The sequence below is a fragment of the Panthera leo genome, chromosome B2, assembly GCF_018350215.1.
Source record: "Panthera leo isolate Ple1 chromosome B2, P.leo_Ple1_pat1.1, whole genome shotgun sequence".
Taxonomy (NCBI): Eukaryota; Metazoa; Chordata; class Mammalia; order Carnivora; family Felidae; genus Panthera; species Panthera leo.
In genome coordinates, this window is record NC_056683.1 from 135,319,799 (window position 1) to 135,344,292 (window position 24,494).

The 24,494-nt window shown below is 47.0% G+C and overlaps 1 protein-coding gene across 2 annotated transcripts in view; it reads left to right on the forward strand.

Moving 5' to 3' along the window:
• MTHFD1L (methylenetetrahydrofolate dehydrogenase (NADP+ dependent) 1 like) overlaps window positions 1–16,494 on the forward strand; it is a 184,535-nt gene extending 168,041 nt beyond the window's left edge. For both annotated transcript variants that reach the window (XM_042940077.1, XM_042940078.1), the window contains exons 27-28: window positions 8,723–8,843; window positions 16,197–16,494. In XM_042940077.1, the coding sequence (XP_042796011.1) occupies window positions 8,723–8,812 (90 nt within the window). In that variant the 3' untranslated portion in view covers window positions 8,813–8,843; window positions 16,197–16,494. The remainder of the gene's footprint in view (window positions 1–8,722; window positions 8,844–16,196) is intronic.
• Window positions 16,495–24,494: the final 8,000 nt, after the last annotated feature.

The window sequence follows — 24,494 nt, forward strand, 5'->3', positions numbered from 1 at the left end:
GCCTTGATTGGGTTACTGCTACTTGCAAGACTTTGATTACCCCCGAGCGCCTCTGCACTGGGGACCCCCTTCCTAATGGGCCCCAGGGAAGGGCACACCACAGCCTGGAGCCCACTGCTGCACCTGTAAGTGGGAAGAAGAGAGCCTCTTAGGGGCGCCTGGGTGGCTCAGTCGGTTAAGCGTCCAATTCTTGATTTCGGCTCAGGTCATGATTTCACCATTTGTGAGATCGAGCCCCAGGTAGGGTTCACAGTTGACAGGAAGGAGCCTGCTTGGGATTCTGTCTCCCTCCGTCTGTCTGTCTGTCTCTCTCTCTAAAAATAAATAAAATAGAACTTTAATTTAAAAAAAAATAAAAGCCTCTTCCACCTCAACCTGTCTCATCAGGCTCAGATGTGGCCTTTGTGGTGGAATGAGGAAAGGCAGGAATGTCCAGAGCTGTCTCATGGAAATGTGAACAGAATGCAAACAATTTAATACCTCTCTCTGGAGGTGTGGCCTTTGTGTATCATTTTTGGCAAGGAATAAAAACCAAGCCTGTACGTGACAGAGAAGCCAACTCATTGATCCACAGTGGCATCGAGGGGCACCTGGGTGGCTCTGTCGGTTGAGCGTCCCAACTGCGGCTCAGGTCATGATCTCATGGTTCCTGAGGTCGAGCCCCACATCGGGCTCAATGCTGTCAGCCTGTCAGCGTGGAGCCCGCTTTGGATTCTCTGTCCCTCTCTCTCTGCCCCTCCCCTCCACAATGCTTGCGCTCACCCAAAAATAATTTTTTTTTTCAAAAGGGACAAAAAACAGTAGCATTGATTTCAAGTTGTCTATCTCAGATTTTGGCAACCCGCTGAAATGAATTATCAGAGCAAGTTCCAAACATAGTTATGGGATGTTTTCCCTGAATTTTTTAGGTAAAAATTGATGTGGCTCTTCGGTTATTTCAGTGGATAATGGTATTTACACTTTCAGAGGGGACCCAATAATCCATGTCTCACAGCTGATCGTTAAAAAGCTGCAAGCCTATTATTTTTCAGAAAAAACTCTGGGTGTTATTGTTTGTGTATCATTTTGGAAATTTTTTCGGCAGTCATCAGGTATGATTTACTCACTGCTAAGTGCTGTGACTAGATGTTTAAGATGTAATTTGGAAAGCTCCTACCCCCAGCGTAAGCTGTGTCACGTGTCCTTAAATAAACGTTACACGGTTTAAAAGGAATCCAGGCTGAAGTTGTAAAGTAACTGAGTTTACTTGACAAACTCATGTAAATTTCGTTACCCGAATGCCGTGGCTGAGACCTCGGTAGCTGGCATAAGGATGCAGCGGTTTCTACCACGAGAAGGGTTCACAACATCGCTCTCTGTGGCTCCGGTCCTGGTGAGATTCTCCTCCCCCGCTGCGGCCCAAGTGCACATGTTGCCACTGAAGGGCCGTGGACTCAACGCCATGATCGAGTAAGGGAAGCGTGGGGCTCCGCGGTCAGGGCCGGGACTCACTGCATTTGAATTCCAGCTCCAGCAGGTCTGAGCTGTGTGATTTGTGGCACATCATGATGCATTTCCATGTGTCCTTTTCCCAGTGTGCAAGATGGGGATAATGGCGGTAGCCCGTCCCCTCAGGGCTGTAGGAAGTAAATGAGCTACATGCAGTGCCTGGAAAGTGCTTAGCATAGTACTGCGCTGGGTGTCATGGGGTATGTGCCTTTGGGCCAGAGCTGCCCACACAGAGCAGGAAGCCTGAGGATGAAGCCAACACCCAGAGGACAACAGAGAGAAACCATTGGGCTGTAGGACCCAGCCCGGCCTTCAGTGTGCCACCTCCGAGCTTCCGGGCACGGGAACTGGAAGGATATTGTCTTACTGAGCCAGCCAGCACGAGGGCAGGGAGGGCGCTCCTGGTGACCACAGCCGAAGGGGTGACTAGGGTGTTGGGGTGACTGGTGGCTCAGTCGGTTAAGCTTCCAACTCTCGGTTTCAGCTCAGGTCATGATCTCCTGGGCCATGAGATCAAGCCCCATATCAGGCTCTCCGCTGAGTGTAGAGCCTGTTTGGGATTCTCTCTCCCTTTCTCTCTGTCTCAATAAATAAACCTAAAAAAAAAAAAAAAAAAAAAAGAAGAAAAGAGAGAGAAAGACGGAGAGGAAGGGAGGGAGGGAGGAAACTAAGTGATACCACCCTTACAATCAGAATAAAGGAAAAAAATAACGGGGTGCCGGGAGACTTCTCAACATCTTTCCATTCAAAACGGTTAGTCCTTTGTAACATTTGAAATCTTTAGCTTACGCTCAAAGCACTGCAAACAAGTTGCAGAATTTCTTCTTGCCTTTGTGTATGTCTGGTCAGACCCTCCTGCTTCACATTTATCTTTGTTTTTTTCTAAATAAACTCCCCCAATCTCTCCTTTTCCAAAGAGCAGCCCCAGGGACTTTGCACACAGAATGTGTGAAGACACTCTTCTTGCCTCACGCACTCCAGAGAGCATTCCCTTGTGTAAAAACTACCCCCGTCTGAAGCGTTAATCTCCCTGAAAATCAGATTTCAGGATTAATACATGTAGAATTACCCAATTTCTGTACAAAATGATATACATATACATTATACAGCTACATCGCTTAAATAGGAAGAGAAACTCACCCAGGAGTTGGCACAGGACATTATTTACAGGGCTCCCCTCTGGGAAGCGGATGAGGAGAGGACTTTGCCTGTTACGCCTAGCGGTTTTCACTTTTTTGTGTTAAAAACATTTTTTTAAGTAGATTTTTAAAAATCTGGGAAGACAGTTAGGGACTAGCTTCCTCGCACTGGAAGAAAATTCGAGTCTTCCCTTACAAAAGGTAAGAAGAATAACAGTGCTTGCCCATTCTTTCATTCAAGGCCCCGACCTAAATCAGAGTAATCTGAGCCGTGTAACACTGGGCACAGTGTGCGAGTGCAACGTGGTAGTGTTTATAGTAATTGAACGTGGCTTATATCTTAATAAGTCATAAGTTAAGAATTTATGGCATACATTCTTTTTTTTTTTTTTTTTTAATTTTTTTTTCAACGTTTTTTTATTTATTTTTGGGACAGAGAGAGACAGAGCATGAACGGGGGAGGGGCAGAGAGAGAGGGAGACACAGAATCGGAAACAGGCTCCAGGCTCTGAGCCATCAGCCCAGAGCCCGACGCGGGGCTCGAACTCACGGACCCCGAGATCGTGACCTGGCTGAAGTCAGACGCTTAACCGACTGCGCCACCCAGGCGCCCCTGGCATACATTCTTTTTACATAAAAATCATAGAAGGAAAAAGATTTTGTGTTTTAACTACAGAGTGGAGTGACTTGGCCCAAATATCCCAGTGGTCTGCTCTATTGGTCTGTCCCTCTTAAAGTGGGGACCAGGTCCTGGTCACCGTGGCGTCCCCAACAGGGAATGCTCCGCAAAGGTTCCCGAGGTGAATGAAACATCACTGTGTCCCTTCACGTGGGAACAGGACCCCAGAGGCCACCAGGAGAGATAAGTGCACTCTAACAGGACATACCCCCACACTCTCAGAGTGTCCCTAGCTAATAAGCAGATATTTTGGAATGGGGTCACAAGCTCTGCAGGTGGATATTACCTAACTGCCCAGAAAAAAATCCCGGGACATCTCTCTCCTCTAAGTGAGGCCAGTGGAAACCCCGGTGTAGCAGCCTTACCTGTTTTCATCGTAATGATTTTTCATCTCCCTCTCTTTCAGTCACTGGACATTATATGTGGCCACCTTTCCTCACGCATTATCCTCCAGTAGCTTTTTTCACGTCCAAAGAAGAAACAGAAAAAGCCCGATCCTCAAGAAGGCTTCTTTTTGGTTGTTTCCGCATTCTCTTAATTATCCTCCATTTTTACTCCTCTATTCTAAAAAGTATTTGTTGGGGCGCCTACGTAGCTCAGTGGGTTAAGCATCCACCTCTTGCTTTCAGCTCAGGGTCGTGAGTTCAAGCCCCGCGATGGGCGGCACGTTGGGTGTGGAGCCTACTTCAAAAAGACAAAAAATTAAAAGTATTTATTGAGGCGTTATATGGCCAGGGACTGTATTTCCACTTGATCTTAGCCAAAGACTGAGAGGCAAAGGACAGTAAAGTTACCACTCAGAAAATACTTTGGCTTAATAAAGAATTTACATTTTTGAGTTATTATTTCATAAGAAAGAAAATCAACCGTGTTCGGTGATCTCTTGGAGAGAAGAAGTGTGTAGAAGGGATTCTACCTCAGGTCACAAACTACAAGAACAAACAGATACAAGTAAAAATGCTTATTTTTGTTTCCGAACCAAAATAAAACTGGATAATTTATTTAGTATGAAAAAGTAGAAGATTTAAGAAGCCAGAAAAATTTCCCCAACACAACAAAATTAACTACAACGACATTTTGGTTAAGTAGAAGTTACGATTCTATCACTTTACAAAATAGAATTCTTAATAATTTTTCTGCTCATGCCGAGAATATTCTTTAACTTACAAGGACTACTTTTAAGCAGTTGAATATTTTCTCTTTAACTAGGTTTAATGTATGTTTATAAAGGCTATTCATAGAACTCATCATTTCCCCAAAATAAGCTTCACCCGAAATCAGTATAGATTTTGAAGATTTGTTGCAGTTAAAATTAGGGTCATGAAGGGCAAAAGCCCATGTTTTTCAGCCTTTGCAAAAGAATCCATTAATGCAGCGTGACAAGTAAGTACAATTTAGTGGCTCCCTCGTTATTTTAAGCAGGGGGCCTTCTTAGAGGACACACAAATAAAGTCAACACAGATCACCTCCGACCCCAGACGTGGGGCCAGAGGTCAACTCCCAAGGGCTGTCCACATTCTTTCTTTCCCATAGCGCAGTAGTGACCCTTGTCTGGGGCCCACAATCCTTTGATAACAAAGTTTTTTATTGGGAGAGAATTTTATGTGAATGTTTTAGGTCTTGTTAACATAATTCCATATTGTGTCTGCTCAGCAGGAGAACTTTAGGGATGGCTCTTTGTCCACAGGGCAGGGAGTCCCTTGGCTCTTCAGACCCTATGTGCTTTCTTGTCCTCTGGTCCCAAATAAGTAGCCCTGATTCTTGGAAGTGACGATTGCATAATTGGAAAGGAGCATGGGAGGCTTCTGATTGAACTTAGTTCCCCCCCATTTGAGAGAAATAGGCTGAAAATGAAGGAAACAGATTCACACTTCCCAGCATTTAATATTTTGACAACTTTTAGTTCCCAGTTTTGTTCTGAAAGAATCAGAGTGACCAAAAGCTGCATGGTATGATTCACCGCAGCCAGGAGACCAGCTCCAGGAACCACAGAAATCACACTCGGCCTTTGTCAGCCTTGGTGTCGCATCCACTGAAAAAAACTTAATGATGGGGGCGCCTGGGTGGCTCAGTTGGTTAAGCATACGGCTCAATTTCTGCTCAGGTCATGATCTCACGGTTCATGAGATCGAGCCCCACATGGTCAGGCTCTGAGCTGACCTGCTTGGGATTCTCTCTCTCTCTCTCTCTCTCTCTCTCTCTCTCTCTGTCTCTCTCTCTGCCCCTCCCCCGCTCACACACGTGCTTTCTGTCTCAAAATAAATAAGCATTAAAAAAATAATTTCAGGGGTGCCTGGGTGGCTCAGTCGGTTGAGCGTCCGACTTCAGCTCGGGTCATGATCTCACAGTCTGTGAGTTCGAGCCCTGCGTCGGGCTCTGTGCTGACCGCTCAGAGCCCAGGGCCTGTTTCAGATTCTGTGTCTCTCTCTCTGCCCCTCCTCCGTTCATGCTCTGTCTCTCTCTGTCTCAAAAATAAACGTTAAAAATTTTTTTTTTTTTTTTTAAATAATAATTTCAAAAAGTTCATCATGAGGGGGCTCAGTCGGTTGAGCATCTGATTTGGCTCAGGTCATGATCTCATGGTCCATGAGTTTGGGCCCCACATCAGGCTCACTGCTGTCAGCCTGTCAAGGGAGCCCACTTCGGATCCTCTGTCCCCCTCTCTCTGCCCCTTCCCTGCTTACGCTGTCCCCAAAATAAATAAATGTTTAAAAAGAAAAAAAGCTCACTTTTCTAAAAAAAAAAAAAAAAAAAGTAAATGACGACAAGTTGAATTTTCATGTCTGTAAAAAGAGCGTGAAGAGGCAGCCGTTGTGTTATCGTGTTACTGCCTGCACACGAAGCTGACACTTTGGCTTTGGCCACGAGGGCCTAGCTACACAGGCGTCTTCCTGGGTTTCTCACCTCGTGTGGATTTTGGCCTGCCTCAGACTGAACTCTGCCCTGCGGTGAATAGCGTTGCAGCCCCAGACGCAACAAAGTCTGGGTAACGTTCTTACTGCCAAATGTGCCTTCCATCTACAGAGTTAATTTAAGGGACGGGGCAGCATCGCTGTGGCTGAATATGATGATTCATTTTCTTTTAAGGTTTATTTATTTTTGAGAGAGAGAGACAGACCGCCAGCGGAGGAGGGGCAGAGAGAGAGGGAGGCACAGAATCCGAAGCAGGCTCCAGGCTCTGAGCTGTCAGCACTGAGCCCGACGCGGGGCTCGAACCCACGGACCGGGAGATCGTGACTTGAGCCGAAGTCAGATGCTCGACCTCTGAGCCACCCAGGCGCCCCTGATCGTTCATTTCTTAACCTATAAAAGACGCTGGTCCCTTTTTCCAAATCCATGCCGCCACACACATTCTAAAGGCATCTGAAAATGCCCGTGGCATAGTGTGGGTAGGCAGGAACACTCCTGTAGAGGACCGGCGTGAGCTGTCCACAGGCAGCTGGAAAAAAACAGGAACAGTTGCCACCAGTGGCCTTTGTGCTTGGTGTCCCGGTTGCTACAACAGGAAGCATGGATTTCTTTCCGGGCTTCCTCAGATATGCACAGCCACTGTGATAACCAGAGAAAAATGTTACTGCTCTGCTGGGAGCAGAACGTTTGCAAGGATAAGGAGGCATCCACAGAAGTAAAGGTTTAAAATTCAGGAAGTCCCCACCTCCAAGCCGGGTGCCAGAACTTTATTTGTAGTTAATTGTTTGAAACCCAGAGCACGTTTTCTCAAAGCCATGTTACAAACGGTAGCAATATTCCAGGAAGGCTCAGAAGCCTTTTTTTTTTTTTTTTTTTTTTTTTTTTTTTTTTTTTTCCAGTAGACCAGGGGAGGGGTAGAGAGAGGGGGACAGAGGATCCGAAGCGGGTTTTGCCCTGACAGGCTGACAGCAGTGAGCCCAGCACGGGGCTCGAACTCACCCACAAACTGTGAGATCATAACCTGCGCCAAAATCAGACACTCAACAGACTAAGCCACCCGGGTGCCCCCTCAGAAGCCTTCTTAGCCCATGATATGCCTAAAGTAAAATCCTGCACAATTGGCAAGACAGGAGCTAGCCAGCAGACATCTCTGTGTTGATGTGTCCGGCCACACGAAGAGCAGGTCCCGGGGCCCCCTCACCACACTCTCAGGGAGCAGGTGGTTAGTGAGGCCCGTGGGGGCACGGATGTCCTCCCCGCCTGCTGCTCCAGAGGAGGGTGAAGTAGCATGGCCAGCGGTGAATCAGACTCTCCCATCCCCTTCCTCCTCACCTCTTCTACCTCGGAGCTCCCTCCCCAGTGCTGTAGAAGGAGGCCTCCTCGGCCACATTGTCTAAGCCGGCCCCCTTCGCAAATGGTAACGTGCACACGAATCGCCTGGGAGTTGGTGACGTTGCAGATTCCGATTCAGCAGGCCCGAGCGGGGTTGAGATTTGAGACGTCAAACAAGTTCCCGGTGATGCCCACACTGCTGGGCCACGGACCCCAGTATGAGCCGCAGGTGTCGGCCAGCATCGTGGGCAGGGGTCGGGGGTGGGGGCGGCGCTTGGCGGAGGGGGACATCCTGAGTCGTTGCAGAAGGGACGAGGCAAGTGAGAGAGCTGAGCTCTGTCGCAGGTGGGAAGAAGTGGGCGAACCCTGGACGCAGTCCTGGCCGTGTCACACGTCATCTCACTGGAATGTTCTCCGGCCAGAGCAGGCAGGAGCTTTGCAAGACACAGCCCTTAGTCCTCAGAAGAGTGAAGCCAAGTGGGGTCCCGGTGTCTTTGCTCCAAACGATCGCATGCAACATTGGTTTCTGAGCATCCTTTTTATGAAAAGGACAGTAATAAAGTCCGGCAGGAAATACGGCAATCATTAAGGAGCAGATCATCCCGGAGCCTCACCATCTAGGTCCTTGACCGTGTTTTAGTGCGTGAGTCGCCAGCAATCACAGCACTTTCCTCCAGGATACCAAGGGTTTCCGGTGCAAGCAGACTCAGACGCACTCTGATAGACTGATCTGGACACAAAGGAGCACGGGCCTGGTTCCAGTCCTGTCTCCACCACTAACTTGCTCGTCCTTGTCCATGTCCTTGAGCACATGGCTTGTGCCTGAATGTCCCCTGTCCCATCAATAAATTGAGGCTGAAATTAGTACCTCCCTCTAAGGGTGGTGGGGGACTTAATTAAAGATGTGGTTTGAGAATCTTGGAGCTACGATGTGCTGTGGGGCCGTGGGGGGAGGTAAGTGGTCCCCACGTTCAGGAAGTTGACATCTGCCTTTTCTATTTCATTTCCTAAACCAAGGATGAAATAGCAGATGGCGAATTTAAAGAGATACAGGTGACCTAATACAGGAGGCTGAATTGAATTATGTAGTTAATTTATGTCATTAGATGTACACTGTTCAGAGTGATCGTTTCGCGGCATTTGCTAACATACAATATTCCGTTTTCTCCTCTAGATGAGCACCATGCCAGGACTGCCGACCCGGCCCTGCTTCTACGATATAGATCTTGATACAGAAACAGAGCAAGTTAAAGGCTTGTTCTAAATGAACCAGACTTCCACAGGACCCAGTGCAGGTAGGCTCCTGGGCTTTCTCCCGTGTCTTTCTTTCTTTCTCGCCCCAAATATGTTTTAGTTTTATTTTGTCTTGTTTTTCTAATATTTACTACAAAACATGGGCTGATAAGTAATTTCCTGACTTGGTTACTATGAATTCCTACTGAATAAGAGCCCGTGACTTGGGTCACTCTTCGATGTGGATATGCAGTGAGATGGGCTCCAGTCCAGTGAAAGTCAAATCATGTCGCTTCTGAATATAGATTGGTTGAAGGCATCTCTTGCCATTAAAAAAAAGGAACCCTGTGAACTCATTATTCTGTCTCCAGAATTAAAACTAATATAGTGTCGGGGCGCCTGGGTGGCTCAGTCGGTTGAGCGTCCAACTTCTTTTTTTTTTTTTTTGTCATTTGCAAAAATTTATTTTTTTATTTTTTTTTTTTAATATATGAAATTTATTGTCAAATTGATTTCCATACAACACCCAGTGCTCATCCCAAGAGGAGCGTCCAACTTCAACTCAGGTCATGATCTGGCAGTTCGTGAGTTCGAGCCCCGCATCGGGCTCTATGCTGACAGTTTGGAGCCTGCAACCTGTTTCCGATTCTGTGTCTCCTTCTCTCTGCCCCTTCCTTGCTCATGCTGTGTCTCTCTCTGTCTCTCAAAAATGAACAAAATTAAAAAAAAAAAAAAAAAAGCAAATATAGTGTCCCTCCCTGTCCATGTGGATTCATTCTAAGACACACAAACCCTCACCGCCCCTCAGCGTATGCCTCAAACCACAGATAGCACTAAATACTTGGTGTGCTGTGTTTTTTCCTATACGTACACGCACATGATGAAGTGTAATTGACAAATTAGGCACAGTAAGAGGTTAACAATACTAAGTACCAGTAAAGTAGGACAATTATAACAAGATGCTGTCATCAGAGTTCTATGAATGTGGTCTTTCTCTCTCCCGCTCTCTAAATACCTTATTGTACTGCACTCCCCCCCTCTTCATGTGCTGATGGGAGATGATAACAGGGCTACACGATGAGATGAAGGGGGTGACGTAGACATCGTGACATAGCTTTCGGCTGCTGTTGACCTTCTGACACCGTGCCGGGAGGATCATCTGCTCCCAGACCACATTGACTGCGGACAGCTAGACCCATGGAAAGCGAAGCCGCAGATGAGGGGGACTACTGTGTCTTTAGGCATTTTATAAGTCTACCTTCCTACCATATACCTCTTGTGCGGAGTTAGAATTACGTGATAGATGGATCTGGGTGCATTCATTCCCTGCGGCTGCCATAACAGTATCACAACTGAACGGCTCAAAACAGCAAATGTTTGTTCTCTCAGTTTCAGAGGCTAGAAATCCAAAGTCAAGGTGTCAGCCAAGTCGTGTCCCCTCTGCGACTCTGGTAGAATCCTTCCTGGCCTCTTCCTGGCTTGTGGTGGTGCCAGTCATCCTGAATGTTTCCCAGCTGGACCCACATCGTTTCAATCTCTGCCTCCATGGCTGTAGCATTCTCTGGGTGTCTCTGTCTTTGTATGGGGGTGTCCTTATAGGGACACCAGTCACATTGAATCAGGGCCCACCCTCCAGACCCTATCTTAAAGTGACTACCTCTGCAAAGACCTTATTTCCAAGTAAGGTCACTGTCTTCGGTCCTGGGGGTCAGAACTTCAGCATATCTTTTTGGGGACAGTTCAACGCATAACACTCGGCCGTGGCACAACAGATGGATTGGGCTCTGGTACCACTGGAAAGGTACATGAAGATGAGACCAGTCTAACGCAGAGGGCCCTGTGCGTCATAGGAAGGACAGGGCAGCAGAAAGGAGACCCTCGCTAGTTCATGGTCCACACAGTTTAAGAGGGCTGGTCTTGACTTGGGGCCCCCATAGGCAGCCCACAGTGGGGGTCCCTTGGTCTTACTCATGTCTGCCCCTCAGTACTGCAGTCACACCTGCTGGCTTCTTTCCTGGCTTCCCTTCCGGAAGAGAAATGACCACCCTCCTAATCCTGCCCCTGGGAAAACTCTCAGTCACCAGTCGTAAAGGCTTGTGAAGCTGCTTTTCTCATCTGTGTATCAAACCTCACCATATTCTCGGAACACATTCCTTTTCCCAACACTCCCAGTTCCGTCTCCACACTCGCTCCTGTTCCTTAGCCCAGCATCCCTTCCTTTTTTTCTTTTTCTTAATTTTTATTCATTTATTTTAAGATAGAGAGAGAGTAAGCAGGGTAGGGGCAGAGAGAGAGAGAATCCCAAGCAGGCTCTGTGCTGTCAGTGCAGAACCCAATGTGGGGCTCAGACCCACGAACCACGAGATCACGACCTGAGCTGGGACGAAGAGTCAGAAGCTTAACCCACTGAGCCACCCAGACTGTGGGCCTATTAGACAAGCCTACTTGACCTGAATTCTCACTTTTGTTGGTTTCACTACCAGTCGTCAACATGGGGAGATTGTTTTCCTTTTTTGTAAGTCTTTGTTACTAATACGCTAGAGACTATGATGAGAAAGGTAAGGGACCACGCCAATATGAAATGACATTAATACAACGTGTGGAATTATTGGGTTTGGGGTGTGTGAGGCGTATGCTGTTGTTTTTCACTGAGGAGTGGGGGCTATGTTTAGTTTGAACCACAACCACATTTCAAATCTGTGTCCATTCGGAAGAAGAAACCCCCACAAAATAAACCAAGGAGACTAATTTCACAAAGAAGCCTTGATAATGGTGTCATTTTGGTCTTTGGGTATAAAGTGTGTGTGTGTGTGTGTGTGTGTGTGTGTGTGTGTGTGTGCGTGTATGAGAATGTCTTGGGTTTCCCAGCTAGTTCTTGGGAAAATAACAGTATCCTTCCTCTTCCACTGAAAATTAACCCGTCCTGACTAATCTCCCGTTTCACGTCAAGAACCCATTCTGCTGCATTTCTGCCATTTATCATTCTTCTCCAGAACAAGTGTGTTTTCACCCTTTCATCTCTCTCGGGTTGTATTTTTCCAGCCTCGTGGTCCGTTTTCATTTGTTCCTCAAGTAGGTAATTAAAACCCAGTTATACCTTAATTATAGGTTAAGACCCTGCTAATGCCAAGGGACACGTCACGTACACTTAAATCCTTTGGTCTGTGTTCCCTAACAAGTGTTCCTCCAGACTTTTTTTTTAAGTTTACTTACTTATTTTGACACAGAGAGAGAGCACAGGGGAAGGGCAGTGAGAGAGAGGGAGAGAGAGAATCCCAAGCAGGCTCCACACTGCCAGCATGGAGCCCGACGCGGGGCTCGAGCTCACAAACTGTGACATCATGACCTGAGCCAAAACCAAGGGTCGGGCGCTTAACCGACTGAGCCACCCGGGCACCCCCAGATTTTTTTTCAATGTTGAGCGAGGGTTAGAGGTCAGGACGCCGGCCTGTGGAAGTTACCCCAGTGAGCCAGGCACCGTGCCGAGCACCTCACCTGGGTGGTCACAGCACCCCTTGGAGGCAGATGCTGTCCCACAGGGGTAGATCCTTCCCGAGGAGGTAGCTGAGGCGTGGTCCCGAGCCCCAGGACTGCAGAGCCATCTTTCCATTGCTTGGCCCTGCCTCTCCTTCCAAAGCTGGCACGGGAGTCACCTTCCCACCCCTTGCCACCCCCTGGCACATGTCATGCTGGGGTCAGTACAGCGAGATGGGCGGTTCTGTTTCAGAGCTGTGGAAGCGCTGGCCCGGGAGAGTCAGCAGCACGGTCGAGGTGCCCCGCCAGTAAGCACGCATGCCGAGACTCCCCCGGGAGCAGCTTCCCCTGTCTCACCCCATCCTTTATGCCCAAACCAAAGCATGCCCTTTGCGTGTCAGTCACAGGATAAATGAACCTTGGCCCGCCCTAGAAGATCGTAACCAGTTATTTGAACAGACCTATAATTTGGGGATCATTTCCGTATAACAAAAGATAATTCTTCGGGTATTAAAAGCTATGACTTTGTCCAGATTCTTTTTCGCCAGAGTATAATAGGGCTATCTCTCGCTGAACTCTCTCATAGAATGTTGTTTTCCCCCTCGCTTATCCAAGGCTCCTTTCTGCTTTGTGAACTGCCCGATCCCATTCCCAGCTCGGTGGGTGGTGGTTCAGAACCCATCACTTGACCCTGCTTTGCACCTTTGAAAATGGATCCAGTGTCGCGGGAGAAAGCGCTGTACAAAGCAAACATCCCTTCCCGGGAACTCCCGGGGTGATGGTCCCGCAAACGGACCCTCTGTTTCCCATGTCCTCACAATACGCGGTCAGGGGCCACCTCCTCGCAGTCAGGTCTGTGGCGATTAAAGGTGCAAGGAATCAAAATGTTGACGTTTGGGTGACAGTCGGCGTAGACAGATTTGCCCGCCAAAAGTGGGAACGTCTGGCGGTCGCTTTGCTCCTGGAGCGGTCAGACTCCAGAGAGCCCCGTGCTGTCAGCCTCGGAGTAACACACTCATGAGTTTTTGCAGCACGCGTTGTAGTCGTGTAGCACACGGAAGATTGTGCTCTGTTAACAACTGTTTCTGTCCTTCCGCTTCCTCTCCTCTCCTGCTTACCTCCCCGTCGAGGAACTCATGTAAGATCTCATATGAACAGAGAGCCAAGAAGTCACCAGAATCTGAGCTCTTGCTCCTTTCCAAGGCTCCCCTGTGATGCTTTCACTGTTGTCAGAAGAAGGGCATGATTCATTCTTCTGGGTGGCACCAAATAGAAAGAATGAAAATCAGTTGTTTGTGCCAGGAACACCGATCCTGCCATATTACTGCTCAGTCTTTTGTTTGAAGGTGATTGGATTTCAGGTGTTTTGTTTTGTTTTGTTTTGTTTTGTTTTGTTAACATTTATCTATTTTTGAGAAAGAGGGAGGGGGGAGGGGCAGAGAGAGGGAGACAGAGGATCCGAAGCAGCCTCCGTGCTATAAGCATAGAGCCTGATGCGGGGCTCGAACGCACGAACTGTGAGATCATGACCCTGAGCTGAAATCAGGTCGACTCTAGTCCTGCTATAAATGTTAGTTATTTGCCCAGAAAGCTTTTTCTTGAACTGCACGTGCAGAGAAAGGTGCTCGGTTCTTCCCCCAACTGCCTGTAGAGCTTAAATGTTCAGTGATAGTTAATGGTCATACGATAGTCTTGAGTATGGTTGCTGCCCTTCTGTGGTCAGGGTCTGTTTTGCAAACCAGAGGCTTCAGGGTTCCCTCGGGGAGCACCTGGGCTCTGTGATTTTGGTCTTAAAACTGTCTTTTCAAGAAGCAACTCAAACACTGTTGATTACCGTTTATGCTCCAAGATGAAGGTCAGCGAGTACCTCACCCTGAGCCATCCTTGGAGGGCACAATGGGAAGCTCAGGCCACTTAAATAAAAGATGGAGGGGACTGAATCTAAAGATGCCATCTGTATCATCTCATTGACATCGAAAGGTGGTGACGGGGGCGCCAAGGTGGCTCAGCCAGCTAGCATCTGACTTCAGCTCAGGTCATGATCTCACGGTCCATGAGTTCGAGCCCCACGTCGGGCTCTGTGCTGACAGCTCAGAGCCTGGAGCCCATTTCAGATTCTGTGTCTCCCTCTCTCTCTGACCCTCCCCTGTTCATGCTCTGTCTCTCTCTGTCCCAAAAATAAACGTTAAAAAAAAAAATTAAAAAAAAAAGAAAGAAAAATAAATAAACATTTTAAAAATTTGGGGGAAGTTCTTAACTCCCTTTTAAGGAAACTTTTGGGGGGGGGGGGCGGTGCGCCTGGGTGGCTCAGTCAGTTAAATGTCCAACTTCGGCTCAGGTCGTGATCTCACGGTTCATGGGTTCGAGCCTCGCGTCGGCTGTGTGCTGGCAGCTCAGAGCCCGGATCCTGCATCGGATTCTGTGTCTCCCTCTCTCTCTGCCCCTCTCCTGCTCACACTTGGTCTCTCCCTGTCTCTCAAAAATAAATAAACATGTTAAAAAAGAATTTGAAGGAACTTTTTGGGCTCTCTTTGATTTCTTATCCATTCCATACCAAGATAGACTATTTCATATATCCTGTCCTCATAAAATTCTGAAATTTTTTTTTTCCTGAATAACTGGATAATAATAAACAGCTGACTCCTCTTTTTAAATCCTCACTAGAGTGGTTGCATTTCCAATTTATAAAATCTGTATTCAGGCTTTCTATACTTCTGCCAACACGCAGAGGTGTTTTTTGTTTGTTTGTTTTGTTTTGTTTTTTAATGTGGAACCACATACGCCACGCCCCTATAAACACAAAACCATTACGTACAAATTTAAGGTGTCTAATCAGCTGGTCTTCAACCACCCACTCTGGGTTTGGAAGGTCTTCAGACTTGCCCTCCTTGGGCTGTTTCCAGTGCACCAAGCCCACCGTCATTCCCCTTACCCTCCTTTCCTCCATGTGTGTCACTGAGGCTCAGGTCCAGGATCACGAGAGCCCCCAAAGTGAGGCTGGCCGCCTCCCTGAATGGAGGGGTGAGGTCCTGCCCCAGGCAAACCTCCCTTCCCAACTTCGAAAATATTTTCTTTTGGTTGAGGATTATTGTGCTCGGGGTGCTCCTGTTTTCTGTTTACTTCCCTGACTTGAATCCGATGCGAGGAGAGTGGTCTGCATTCCTGGTCCCCTGCCTTCGTCACTGTCTTCTGTTCTGAGGCTAAGCAAGCAGCCTTTCTGGCTCTAGAGCCCCCACCCATCTGTGGGAGGCCAACTCACTATGTTCTGGCCCAGCAGACAAATTCTTCCACGTATAAATTCAGATTAAAGGCCAAATACTTGCATTTACACTTCTTCCGCAATGATGAACAGAGACTTTCTGAACCTTCGGGGTTTGGTTCGTTTGTCTTTTCTAAAATGTAGTTTGATGACTGCTCCTTCTAAAAGATTTCAGGCTCCAACAGTGTCCAGGAGTCTTAATATCCTTTCAGAGGAAACAACAAAGCTTTAACATCAATAAGATCTCCTCCCTTCCATTCTTGCCCTAAATGCATTTTTCAGACCTTCCTTTCTGTGCCTACTATAAAAGACAAACTGAAATCCAAGGCGACAGGATTCCTGATCTAAAATCCTGAGCGGTCTCACTCGGCAGGATCCCGGAGACCGTAAAGCCCAAATTCAGAATTTTAGAATTTCCGCCTAATCTTTTCAGGAGGTTCAGAACGCTGCCTACAGTGACCGTGCTGACTGGGTCACAGAGCGGTGTGGAATCGGATTCTCCACCGCTCTTAAGTAAGACGATTCCAAACAGTGATTCCCAGCCCTGTCTTGTGAAGGGAATCATTTATCTGCGGGTGAATTTTCTTTTGGACTCTGGCTTTTTAGAACTATATTAACAGTTTGACATCACAGGGGGGAAAAAGCTCTTCTTAAATCACTGAAACATGGCTTTGTTTTCCAGGCTCCCGAAACACAAACCCGTCTTTCGCCTTCTTGCTGCCGTTGGAGAAGAAAGTGAATTTGAAATATGCCGGTTACACAATGCGGGAGAAATGGGGAAATAGACCAAAGACATATTCTCCGTTCAAGAATTCTGTTTGCAACAGAGTATGGTGTCCGGTAAAAGGACCTCCACCAAGTTCGAAAGAAAGTAATTTATTTTCCGTTTCTGCAGAGTTTACATTATTTCCCACTGCTTACACTGTAGAATGTTTATTTTATGGGGACTGAGGGATTAAAAGAGTGTGAACTAAAAGGTACCATTTTCCACTCTGGAGTTTTCTATTTTGTCTTTGAACTGAAAATAAACATGTATCTAGAAAACCAAACAGCAAGTTTCCAACGCTAGATAGAACTCTCTGGTCTCTAGAGGTAACTGTTCACATTGGGGTTGTGACCTGACAGATTTTCTGGAAAACTGTGAATACAACGAGGGCTTTTAGAAACAGAATGAGAAAGAAATTGCACGCGCGCACAGAAATATCTGATCCATTGTGAAATCTTCGGACCGTTGGAGGGTTGTAATAAATAAATAGCCTTTAGACCGCAGTGCATTTTATACACAGAACTGTTTTTCAGTGCCAGTGAAGTTTACATCACCTACCCAAAAAATAATGGGTTCATGCTCATTCCGTCCACCCACAAATGAATCTCAGCAGCCACTAAGCTTGCGAAAGCCCATAGGGCAAAGCAAAGTTGGCTCTTGAGGTCAGGTGTTGGGCAGATGTTTTTCCATTTGTCCAACCCATAATTCATAGTAAAGAATGGTGTATGGGCTGTACCCCCTTCCCGGGAGTTACTGACCCTTTTCTGTTTCCATTTTCTCCTACAATAACATAAAGTTATATAAAAGTTAAGACAAAACCAAGGATTCAGGAACAAACAAGAAGTGATTGTCCTCTAAGCAGTTTAAGTAAAAGAGTCACCATAAATATCTTAAATGTCCCCCCCGGCGCATCCTGCAGAGTCCTTGCCATCGGATCTTTCCTGCACATTCTAGTACTGCACCCTCCAGTGACCCTGCTCGTTAGTTGCCCTGCGTATAATGTGTCTTTATGCACAATTTAATTTGTTCCAAAACATGGCTGAAACAACCAAAAAGCCTCCCCACACAAAGACTGTCTCAAGAATGGTTTTGCTTGGTGTTTCTGAAGGGTGTGTGTCCCTCTCCCCCCACCCCCGTCCTTTATTTGCAAGTATACCTCTCCACATATACAATGAACCAGTGTTTTCCATATACTGCCCTTTGAAGGTCTTAAGGGTTCACAGGAAACCTGTTCTCTCTGCGATGCACTCAATGAGCAGTCTGGCTCAGGAGTTCATTTTTAAGCAGTTGCCTTCTGTTATTTGACTTTATAATTTTCCTCTGCTATTTAGTTTCATTTTCTGTTTTTGAAAGTATTTCGGGGCGCCTGGGTGGCTCAGTCAGTTCAGCGTCCAACTTCAGCTCGGGTCATGATCTCACAACTCGTGGGTCCAAGCCCCGCGTCGGGCTCTGTGCTGACAGCCCGGAGCCTGGAGCCCGCTTTGGATTCTGTGTCTCCCTCTCTCTCTGCCCCTCCCCTGTTTGCACTCTGTCTCTCTCCCTCTCAAAAATAAATAAGCATTAAAAAATGAACAAAAGAAAAAATACATTTCTAGAAACCTATATTCCAGGGGCTTTAGACTTCTTTCTTTACCTGCTTTCACCAGGCAGTTCGCCAGTTCACCAAAAAGAAAAAAAGAAAAGCATCCCAAACAGACATGGGAGAGCTTTTCAGTGCTCATCGTTGAAGGGCCTGTAATCACCCCAAACTTTTACCATCGTGTGGCCACATTTACCTCCTCTAGATACCATCACTCGAGTTCTGGTGGATTTGTTTTCTCTCACTCACCCCTGCCGAGCGATAAGCCGTCTCCACCGACTTGAAAGGGCTTCAGCTGGTTAATTAATGGGCTTATCAACTCGTAATGACTTGAGGCTGTTCCCAGACGGGAGAAGGTGTTCCTTCAGGGAAGACCTACTTATCTACCATCTCTTGGGAGGCCAAGGCCCAAGGAAAAAGAGCATACCGCCTTTCACATGGCCTGGCCGGTTCAAGTGCAAAATCTTCTCAAGTGCGGATGATTTCTCTCCGCCTCTGGAAGTGAAATGTCAGAAACCACTGACAGATCGGTGGGGGCCCCGGTGACCCGCCATGGCACACAGACTAGTGGCCGGGCTCCCTCTCTGCTCACGGTCCTGTGGTAGCATTACCTGCAGAGGTTAAAACCCAGGTGAGAAGAAGCTTCTGAAAGCTCCTGGGGAGACGCACCATCGGGATCAACTGACAAGGGAGAGATGAACGTGGCCTCCAGAAAGCAGCCGTAAGCCAGTCCATTCATTTGGGTCCTTTTTATTCTTCTCTTTCTGGGGTTATTTTGTTTAACTGGGATGTGCTGACCCCGTTAAAACAATACTTGAGTATTCTTCACAGTAGATATTTTAAAAGAATCCTCAGGTCTGACATTAGCCAGGGTTTTGTTTTGCTTTGTTTTGTTTGAATAATTTACCCATACCTGGGGCGCCCTGGGTAGCTCAGCTAGTTAAGCGTCCTACTCTTGGCTTCGGGGTCAACTCATGATCTCACGGTTCATGAGTCCAAACCCCACGTTGAGCTCTGTGCTGACTGCCATGGAGCCTGCGTGGGATTCTCTCTCTCCCTCTCTCTCTCTTTCAAAAAATAGACATTTTAAAAATAAGATGATTGGGGCATCTGGATGGCTCAGCCAGTTAGGCATCCAACTTCAGCTCAGTTCACAATCTCACTGTTCATGGGTTCAAGCCCCACATCGGGCTCTCTGCTATCAGCCCAGAGCCCGCTTCAGATCCTCTGTCTCCCTCTCCACCCCTCTCTCTCTCTCTCTCTCTCTCTTTCAAAACAAATAAACATTAAGAAATATTTTAAAAAATAAAACAATTTACACATACCCATAAATAAGAGGGTGTCTGAAGCTTACCTTATTTATTCCAGAAAAATCCACATACACATATTTGTCCATTGCTTTTATATAAATGTATACATACATGAGGATACAAGTTAACTAATAAGTATAATTTTTATAGCATTTTTTACAAACCTATAATACATATCCATTGCAGATGTTGACTCCCGTGGTAGAACAGTTGGTTAGTAAACAGACCTTTCCCCCAAAAACGCTCTTCTATAGCGACATTTCAAACAAAGGAGAATGGAATTCAAGAGCCCATGAACTGGGATGGGGGGAAAAATTACGTTTTTGCTTTTACTAACCTCTAAACTTAGTGTAGAATTTCCTTCAATTATGAACGTTGGCAACAAACTAACAGTAGTAAAATAGTGCCTGTGTCTGCCACCAATAGAAATCACGGATATTTTAGGGGCACCTGGGTGCCTTAGTCGGTTAAGCGTCTGATGCTCAGTTTCGGCTCAGGTCATGATCTCATGGTTTCGTGAGTTCGAGCCCCGCATTGGGCTCTGCGCTGACAGCCCGGAGCCTGCTTGAGATTCTCTCTCTCTCCCTCTCTCTCTCTGCCCCTCCCCCGCTCACACTGTCTCTGTGTCTCTCAAAATAAATAAATAAGACTTTAAAAATATAAAAAAAAAAAAAAAGAAATCACGGACATTTTAATACTACATTCCAATGTCTGCAGATATTCAGAGTAGCATTTTGCTCATCACGACCTCTGAACGATAGCTATTAGATCAGCCACTACCTCGTTATTTCATGTGGAAAGAAAGAGCCACGTATATTGCTACCATCCAATTTGATTACCTTTCAATATTTTAATTTTTTTGTAACGTTTTTATTTATTTTTGAGACAGGGAGAGACAGAGCATGAACGGGGGAGGGTCAGAGAGAGGGAGACACAGAATCCGAAGCAGGCTCCAGGCTCCGAGCTATCAGCACAGAGCCCGACGCGGGGCTCGAACTCACGGACCGCGAGATCGTGACCTGAGCCGAAGTCGGCTGCTTAACCGACTGAGCCACCCAGACGCCCCTCAATATTTTAATAATTGTATTTCACTATCATTGGCTTGCCTTAAACCCAAGGCATTTAACATTATTCTGAGAAGCGGTATATAGACTGCACGCTGTTAAAGGGATCCGTGGCGTGAAAAAGGTCATGATGAAATTCTAACAGCCTAAATCCGGCTTCTGAGGCAGCATTGCACTGCTCTTAGGTGTTGACATGTCAGGTCGTTCCTAAGAGTCCCTGCTCCAGCCAGGGCCCCTGGTCTGAATCTTAAGTCTCTTATTCGGGGAGTGGTACAGGCAATATACAAGAAGCCTAACTCAGACAATGTAGAAACCTCTGAAAACCATAGAATGCTGCGTCAATGTAAGAAAAGGAAATTGGGGCGCCTGGGTGGCTCAGTCGGCTAAGCATTCCAACTCTTGATTTCGGCTCAGGTCATGATCCCCCAGTTTGTGAGACCGACCCCTACGTCAGGCTCCCCACTGACAGCATGGAGGCTGCTTGGAATTCTCTCCTTCTCTATCTCTCTGCTCCCCTCCTTCAAAATAAATAAAATGTACTTAAAAAAAAAAAAAATAGTGGTGCCTGGGTGGCTCAGGCAGTTAAGCGTCCGACTTCAGAGCATGATCTCACAGGTCACGAGTTTGAGCCTTGCATCAGGCTCTCTGCTGTCAGTGCAGAGCGTACTTCAGACTCTCTGTTCCCCCCTTTCTCTCTGCCCCTCCCCGCCCCCTGCACTCTCTCAAAATAAATAAACATGAAAGGAAGGGAGGAAGGAAGAAAAAAGAAAGGAAAGAAAGAGAAAAAAAGAAGAAAGAGAGAAGGAAGGAAGAGGAAGGAAGGAAAGAAGGAAGGGGAAGGAAGGAAGGAAGGAAGGTGAAGGAGGGAAGGAAGGAAGGAAGGAAGGGGAAGGAGGGAAGGAAGGAAGGAAGGAAGGAAGGGGAAGGAAGGAGGGAAGGAAGGAAGGAAGGGGAAGGAAGGAGGGAAGGAAGGAGGGAAGGAAGGAAGGAAGGAAGGGGAAGGAAGGAGGGAAGGAAGGAAGGAAGGAAGGGGAAGGAAGGAGGGAAGGAAGGAAGGAAGGGGAAGGAAGGAGGGAAGGAAGGAAGGAAGGAAGGAAGGAAGGAAGGGAACTCAACATCCGAGTTCCATGACAGAAGGGAACATGTTGGGGCATTCTCCACAGAATAGTGCACTTGGTCAATAACTATTTTTGGAGTGAATTCACCCATCCACTCACTGAGCATGTGTCAGCCCACCTGGCTGGGGACCCTGCCCTTTAACCTGTAGGTCCCCACTAACTCCATGTAGTGAGCGTCAAAACTGAATTGAACTGAGTCATAGGAAACCCACCCGGGTGGCATAGGAGAATTGGTGTCAGACTGCCAGTCGAGGATTTCATAAGCAAAGGTTTTAGTCTATGTCATGAGACAAGACTGAGATACAAAAAGGTGAAAAGTTTCAGAAATCACGGGGTAGGCTTCATGGCCTACATCATGTCTCTGGTGGGTTGCCCTCAGACCCTACATCACACTTAGAACCACTCTTAAAGGGTGGCCTTCATTTTCAGATTTAGCTATTGGTCAATTAGATTTGATTTGACTTCAAGCCCTTATCCATCAAGAGACAGGCAACCTTTCTGCTAAAGCCCATAAATTTCCCGAGCATAAGCCAGTGTCCACAAGCCTGGGCAGATGCCACTGGTCACTGGAGATGGGACAGAGCTAAATAGCCAGCGTCCCCCTAATTGGCAGCTATTTGTGTGATGTTACCTACTGATGCATCATGTTCTAAACATGCATTAAAATAACCATAGATTCAAGAGAGTATCCAAAGAGAGAAAGAGAGCAAGCAAGGGAGGGACAGAGGGAGAGGAAGAGAGAGAATCCCAAGAAGGCTCCACAGCCAGTACAGAGCCCGATGCGGGGCTTGATCCTATGACCGTGAGATCATGACCTGAACCGAAATCAAGAGTCAGAGGCCCAACCGACTGAGCCACCCCGGATCCCCTCCAAAGAACCATTCTTAATGACTACTCCTGGGCCTGCCTTCAGACCTCAGGAAAATGGTTGATTCTAGGACAGAAGGTGGAGGTCGTGAACCAAAAAGAATGGGGAAAAAACTTGACAAAGTGGGACCATGTGGTTGAGCCATCAGCATGAAATTAAAAAGAATGAGGGGCGCCTGGGTGGCTCAGTGGGTTAAGCGTCCGACTTCGGCTCAGGTCACGATCTCGCGGTCCGTGAGTTCGAGCCCCGTGTCGGGCTCTGGGCTGACAGCTCAGAGCCTGGAGCCTGCTTCGGATTCTGTGTCTCCCTCTCTCTCTGACCCTTCCCCGTTCATGCTCTGTCTCTGTCTCAAAAATAAATAAACGTTAAAAAAAATTTTTTTAAAAAGAAATTAAAAAGAATGAAATTCTTCCTGTGATCTCAGCCTTACCATGGTGGGAACTCATCCTAGGTAATCTAATGCTCCTTCCTTTGTGCTGCCTAAACCCTGTCCCATGTCCCAAGTGTGGTCTCCCAACCTAGCATTGCTTTCCAGAGTCTGAGGCAATGGGTGTGCTGTTTCTGCTTTAATTTTTCACAGAGTAGAACTGTGCCTGGCCACACCCGGTGTGTTCAAGGTAAGCTAACTACGTAAGAGCTGGTTGAACATAGAAATCCTCTCTGGGCAATTAGCAGACTCCCATGCATTTAGGTTAGTTTTACATTTGTTTTGTTTTGTTTTGTTTTTGAACCGATCCCAGGACTATCTGCGTCAGAATTACCTGAGATGCTTGTTAAAAATGCATCTTCCCATCTCCATGTACACCTAAGAAATTGGGCTCTCTGGAATCCTGGGAATCCATATTTTTGACAAGTTCCCTAAGTTATTCTCCCGCGTAATAAAGTTTAAAATTTAACCCCAAATCCACTTCTGTATCACAGTGGTGCCTAGGCCAATGTTTAACAACTAGGCGGTGCGAAACAAATACTTGTTGAAAGAATGAGTGAACATTTATAGCCATCAATCCCCTGGCCCTCTGTGGCCCCTGCTGTGTGTGAGACATCACCATTCCGACCCCCTCAATTCCTGATACTTCTTCAGAGCCAAGGAATTAAATATTTTTTTACGCATTTCTCCCCTGCCTTACTCTGGCCTCTCTACTCCCCCAAGGCTCCCAAATGTAATCTTTATGCTATTTTGGCAACCACAGACTCTGAGAATGGCTCAGTGGACAAGAAAGAAGTTGTGTGGGGTCGGTCAAGTTCAGTGCTACCATCCCAGAATCTTGTCTAATAGTCCAGGATGGGTTGACCCCAGGCAAGGCTCACGCTAAGCTCAGGAGGTCGGAGAGGATGGTCAAGCTGGGGGAGGGGAGCTGGTGGAATGATCCCAGAAGCCATTGCAAGGATCCTGGAGGGAGAGGCCAGCCTGGCAGGAACACCTGTAAACGCTTGGGCTGGCCCTGGGGCAATGACGGCTTTTTACCCGTGCACCCCTGGTGTCTACGCATGCTTTGAGTTCATTTGCATGAAATGACACTTAGTGGTCGGCTCCCCTTCTCTTTAGCACCCTAGGTTTGTAGTTTAGTCTCCTGAAATCCTTTGCAGATTAAAACTTTCAGAAACTTTGTCAAACCATATTTCACCCCGAGATTAGAAGACTGCTGGCAGGTTTGTTCTGAAAACAGCCCACGTCCCCTCCGTTTGGGCAGGGCAGACACCGAGGACAGGGATGTCATTGCCGAGACCGAGTTTGAGGTTACAGTGTTTACATAACAAATCAGCGAACTTTAAATATTTCTCATGGTGTGGTTAGGGCCTCAGACCTTTGCCCACCACACCACCCTGAACGTCCAGTGTTCACTCAGCCCTGTGTGGGCACCTCTACGTGAAAGGACCCTGCCAGTTTAAAGCCAGTTAGGGGTGCCTGGGTGGCTCAGTCGGTTAAGCGGCCGACTTCGGCTCAGGTCATGATCTCGCGGGCCGTGAGTTCGAGCCCCACGTCGGGCTCTGTGCTGACAGCTCAGAGCCTGGAGCCTGTTTCAGATTCTGTGTCTCCCTCTTTCTCTGACCCTCCCCTGTTCATGCTCTCTCTCTGTCTCAAAAATAAATAAATGTTAAAAAAAAATTTTTTTTTAAATCCAGTTAATATTTTCAATCATGTATTGTGTTGCTTACGTATTTTACAACAAGGAGAGCAAGGACAATTTTTCAAAACAATCAGACCACTTAAATTTGTGTGTGCACTGATGAGCAGATACACTTAATGTTCATTTGGCAAAGTCATACAATCAAG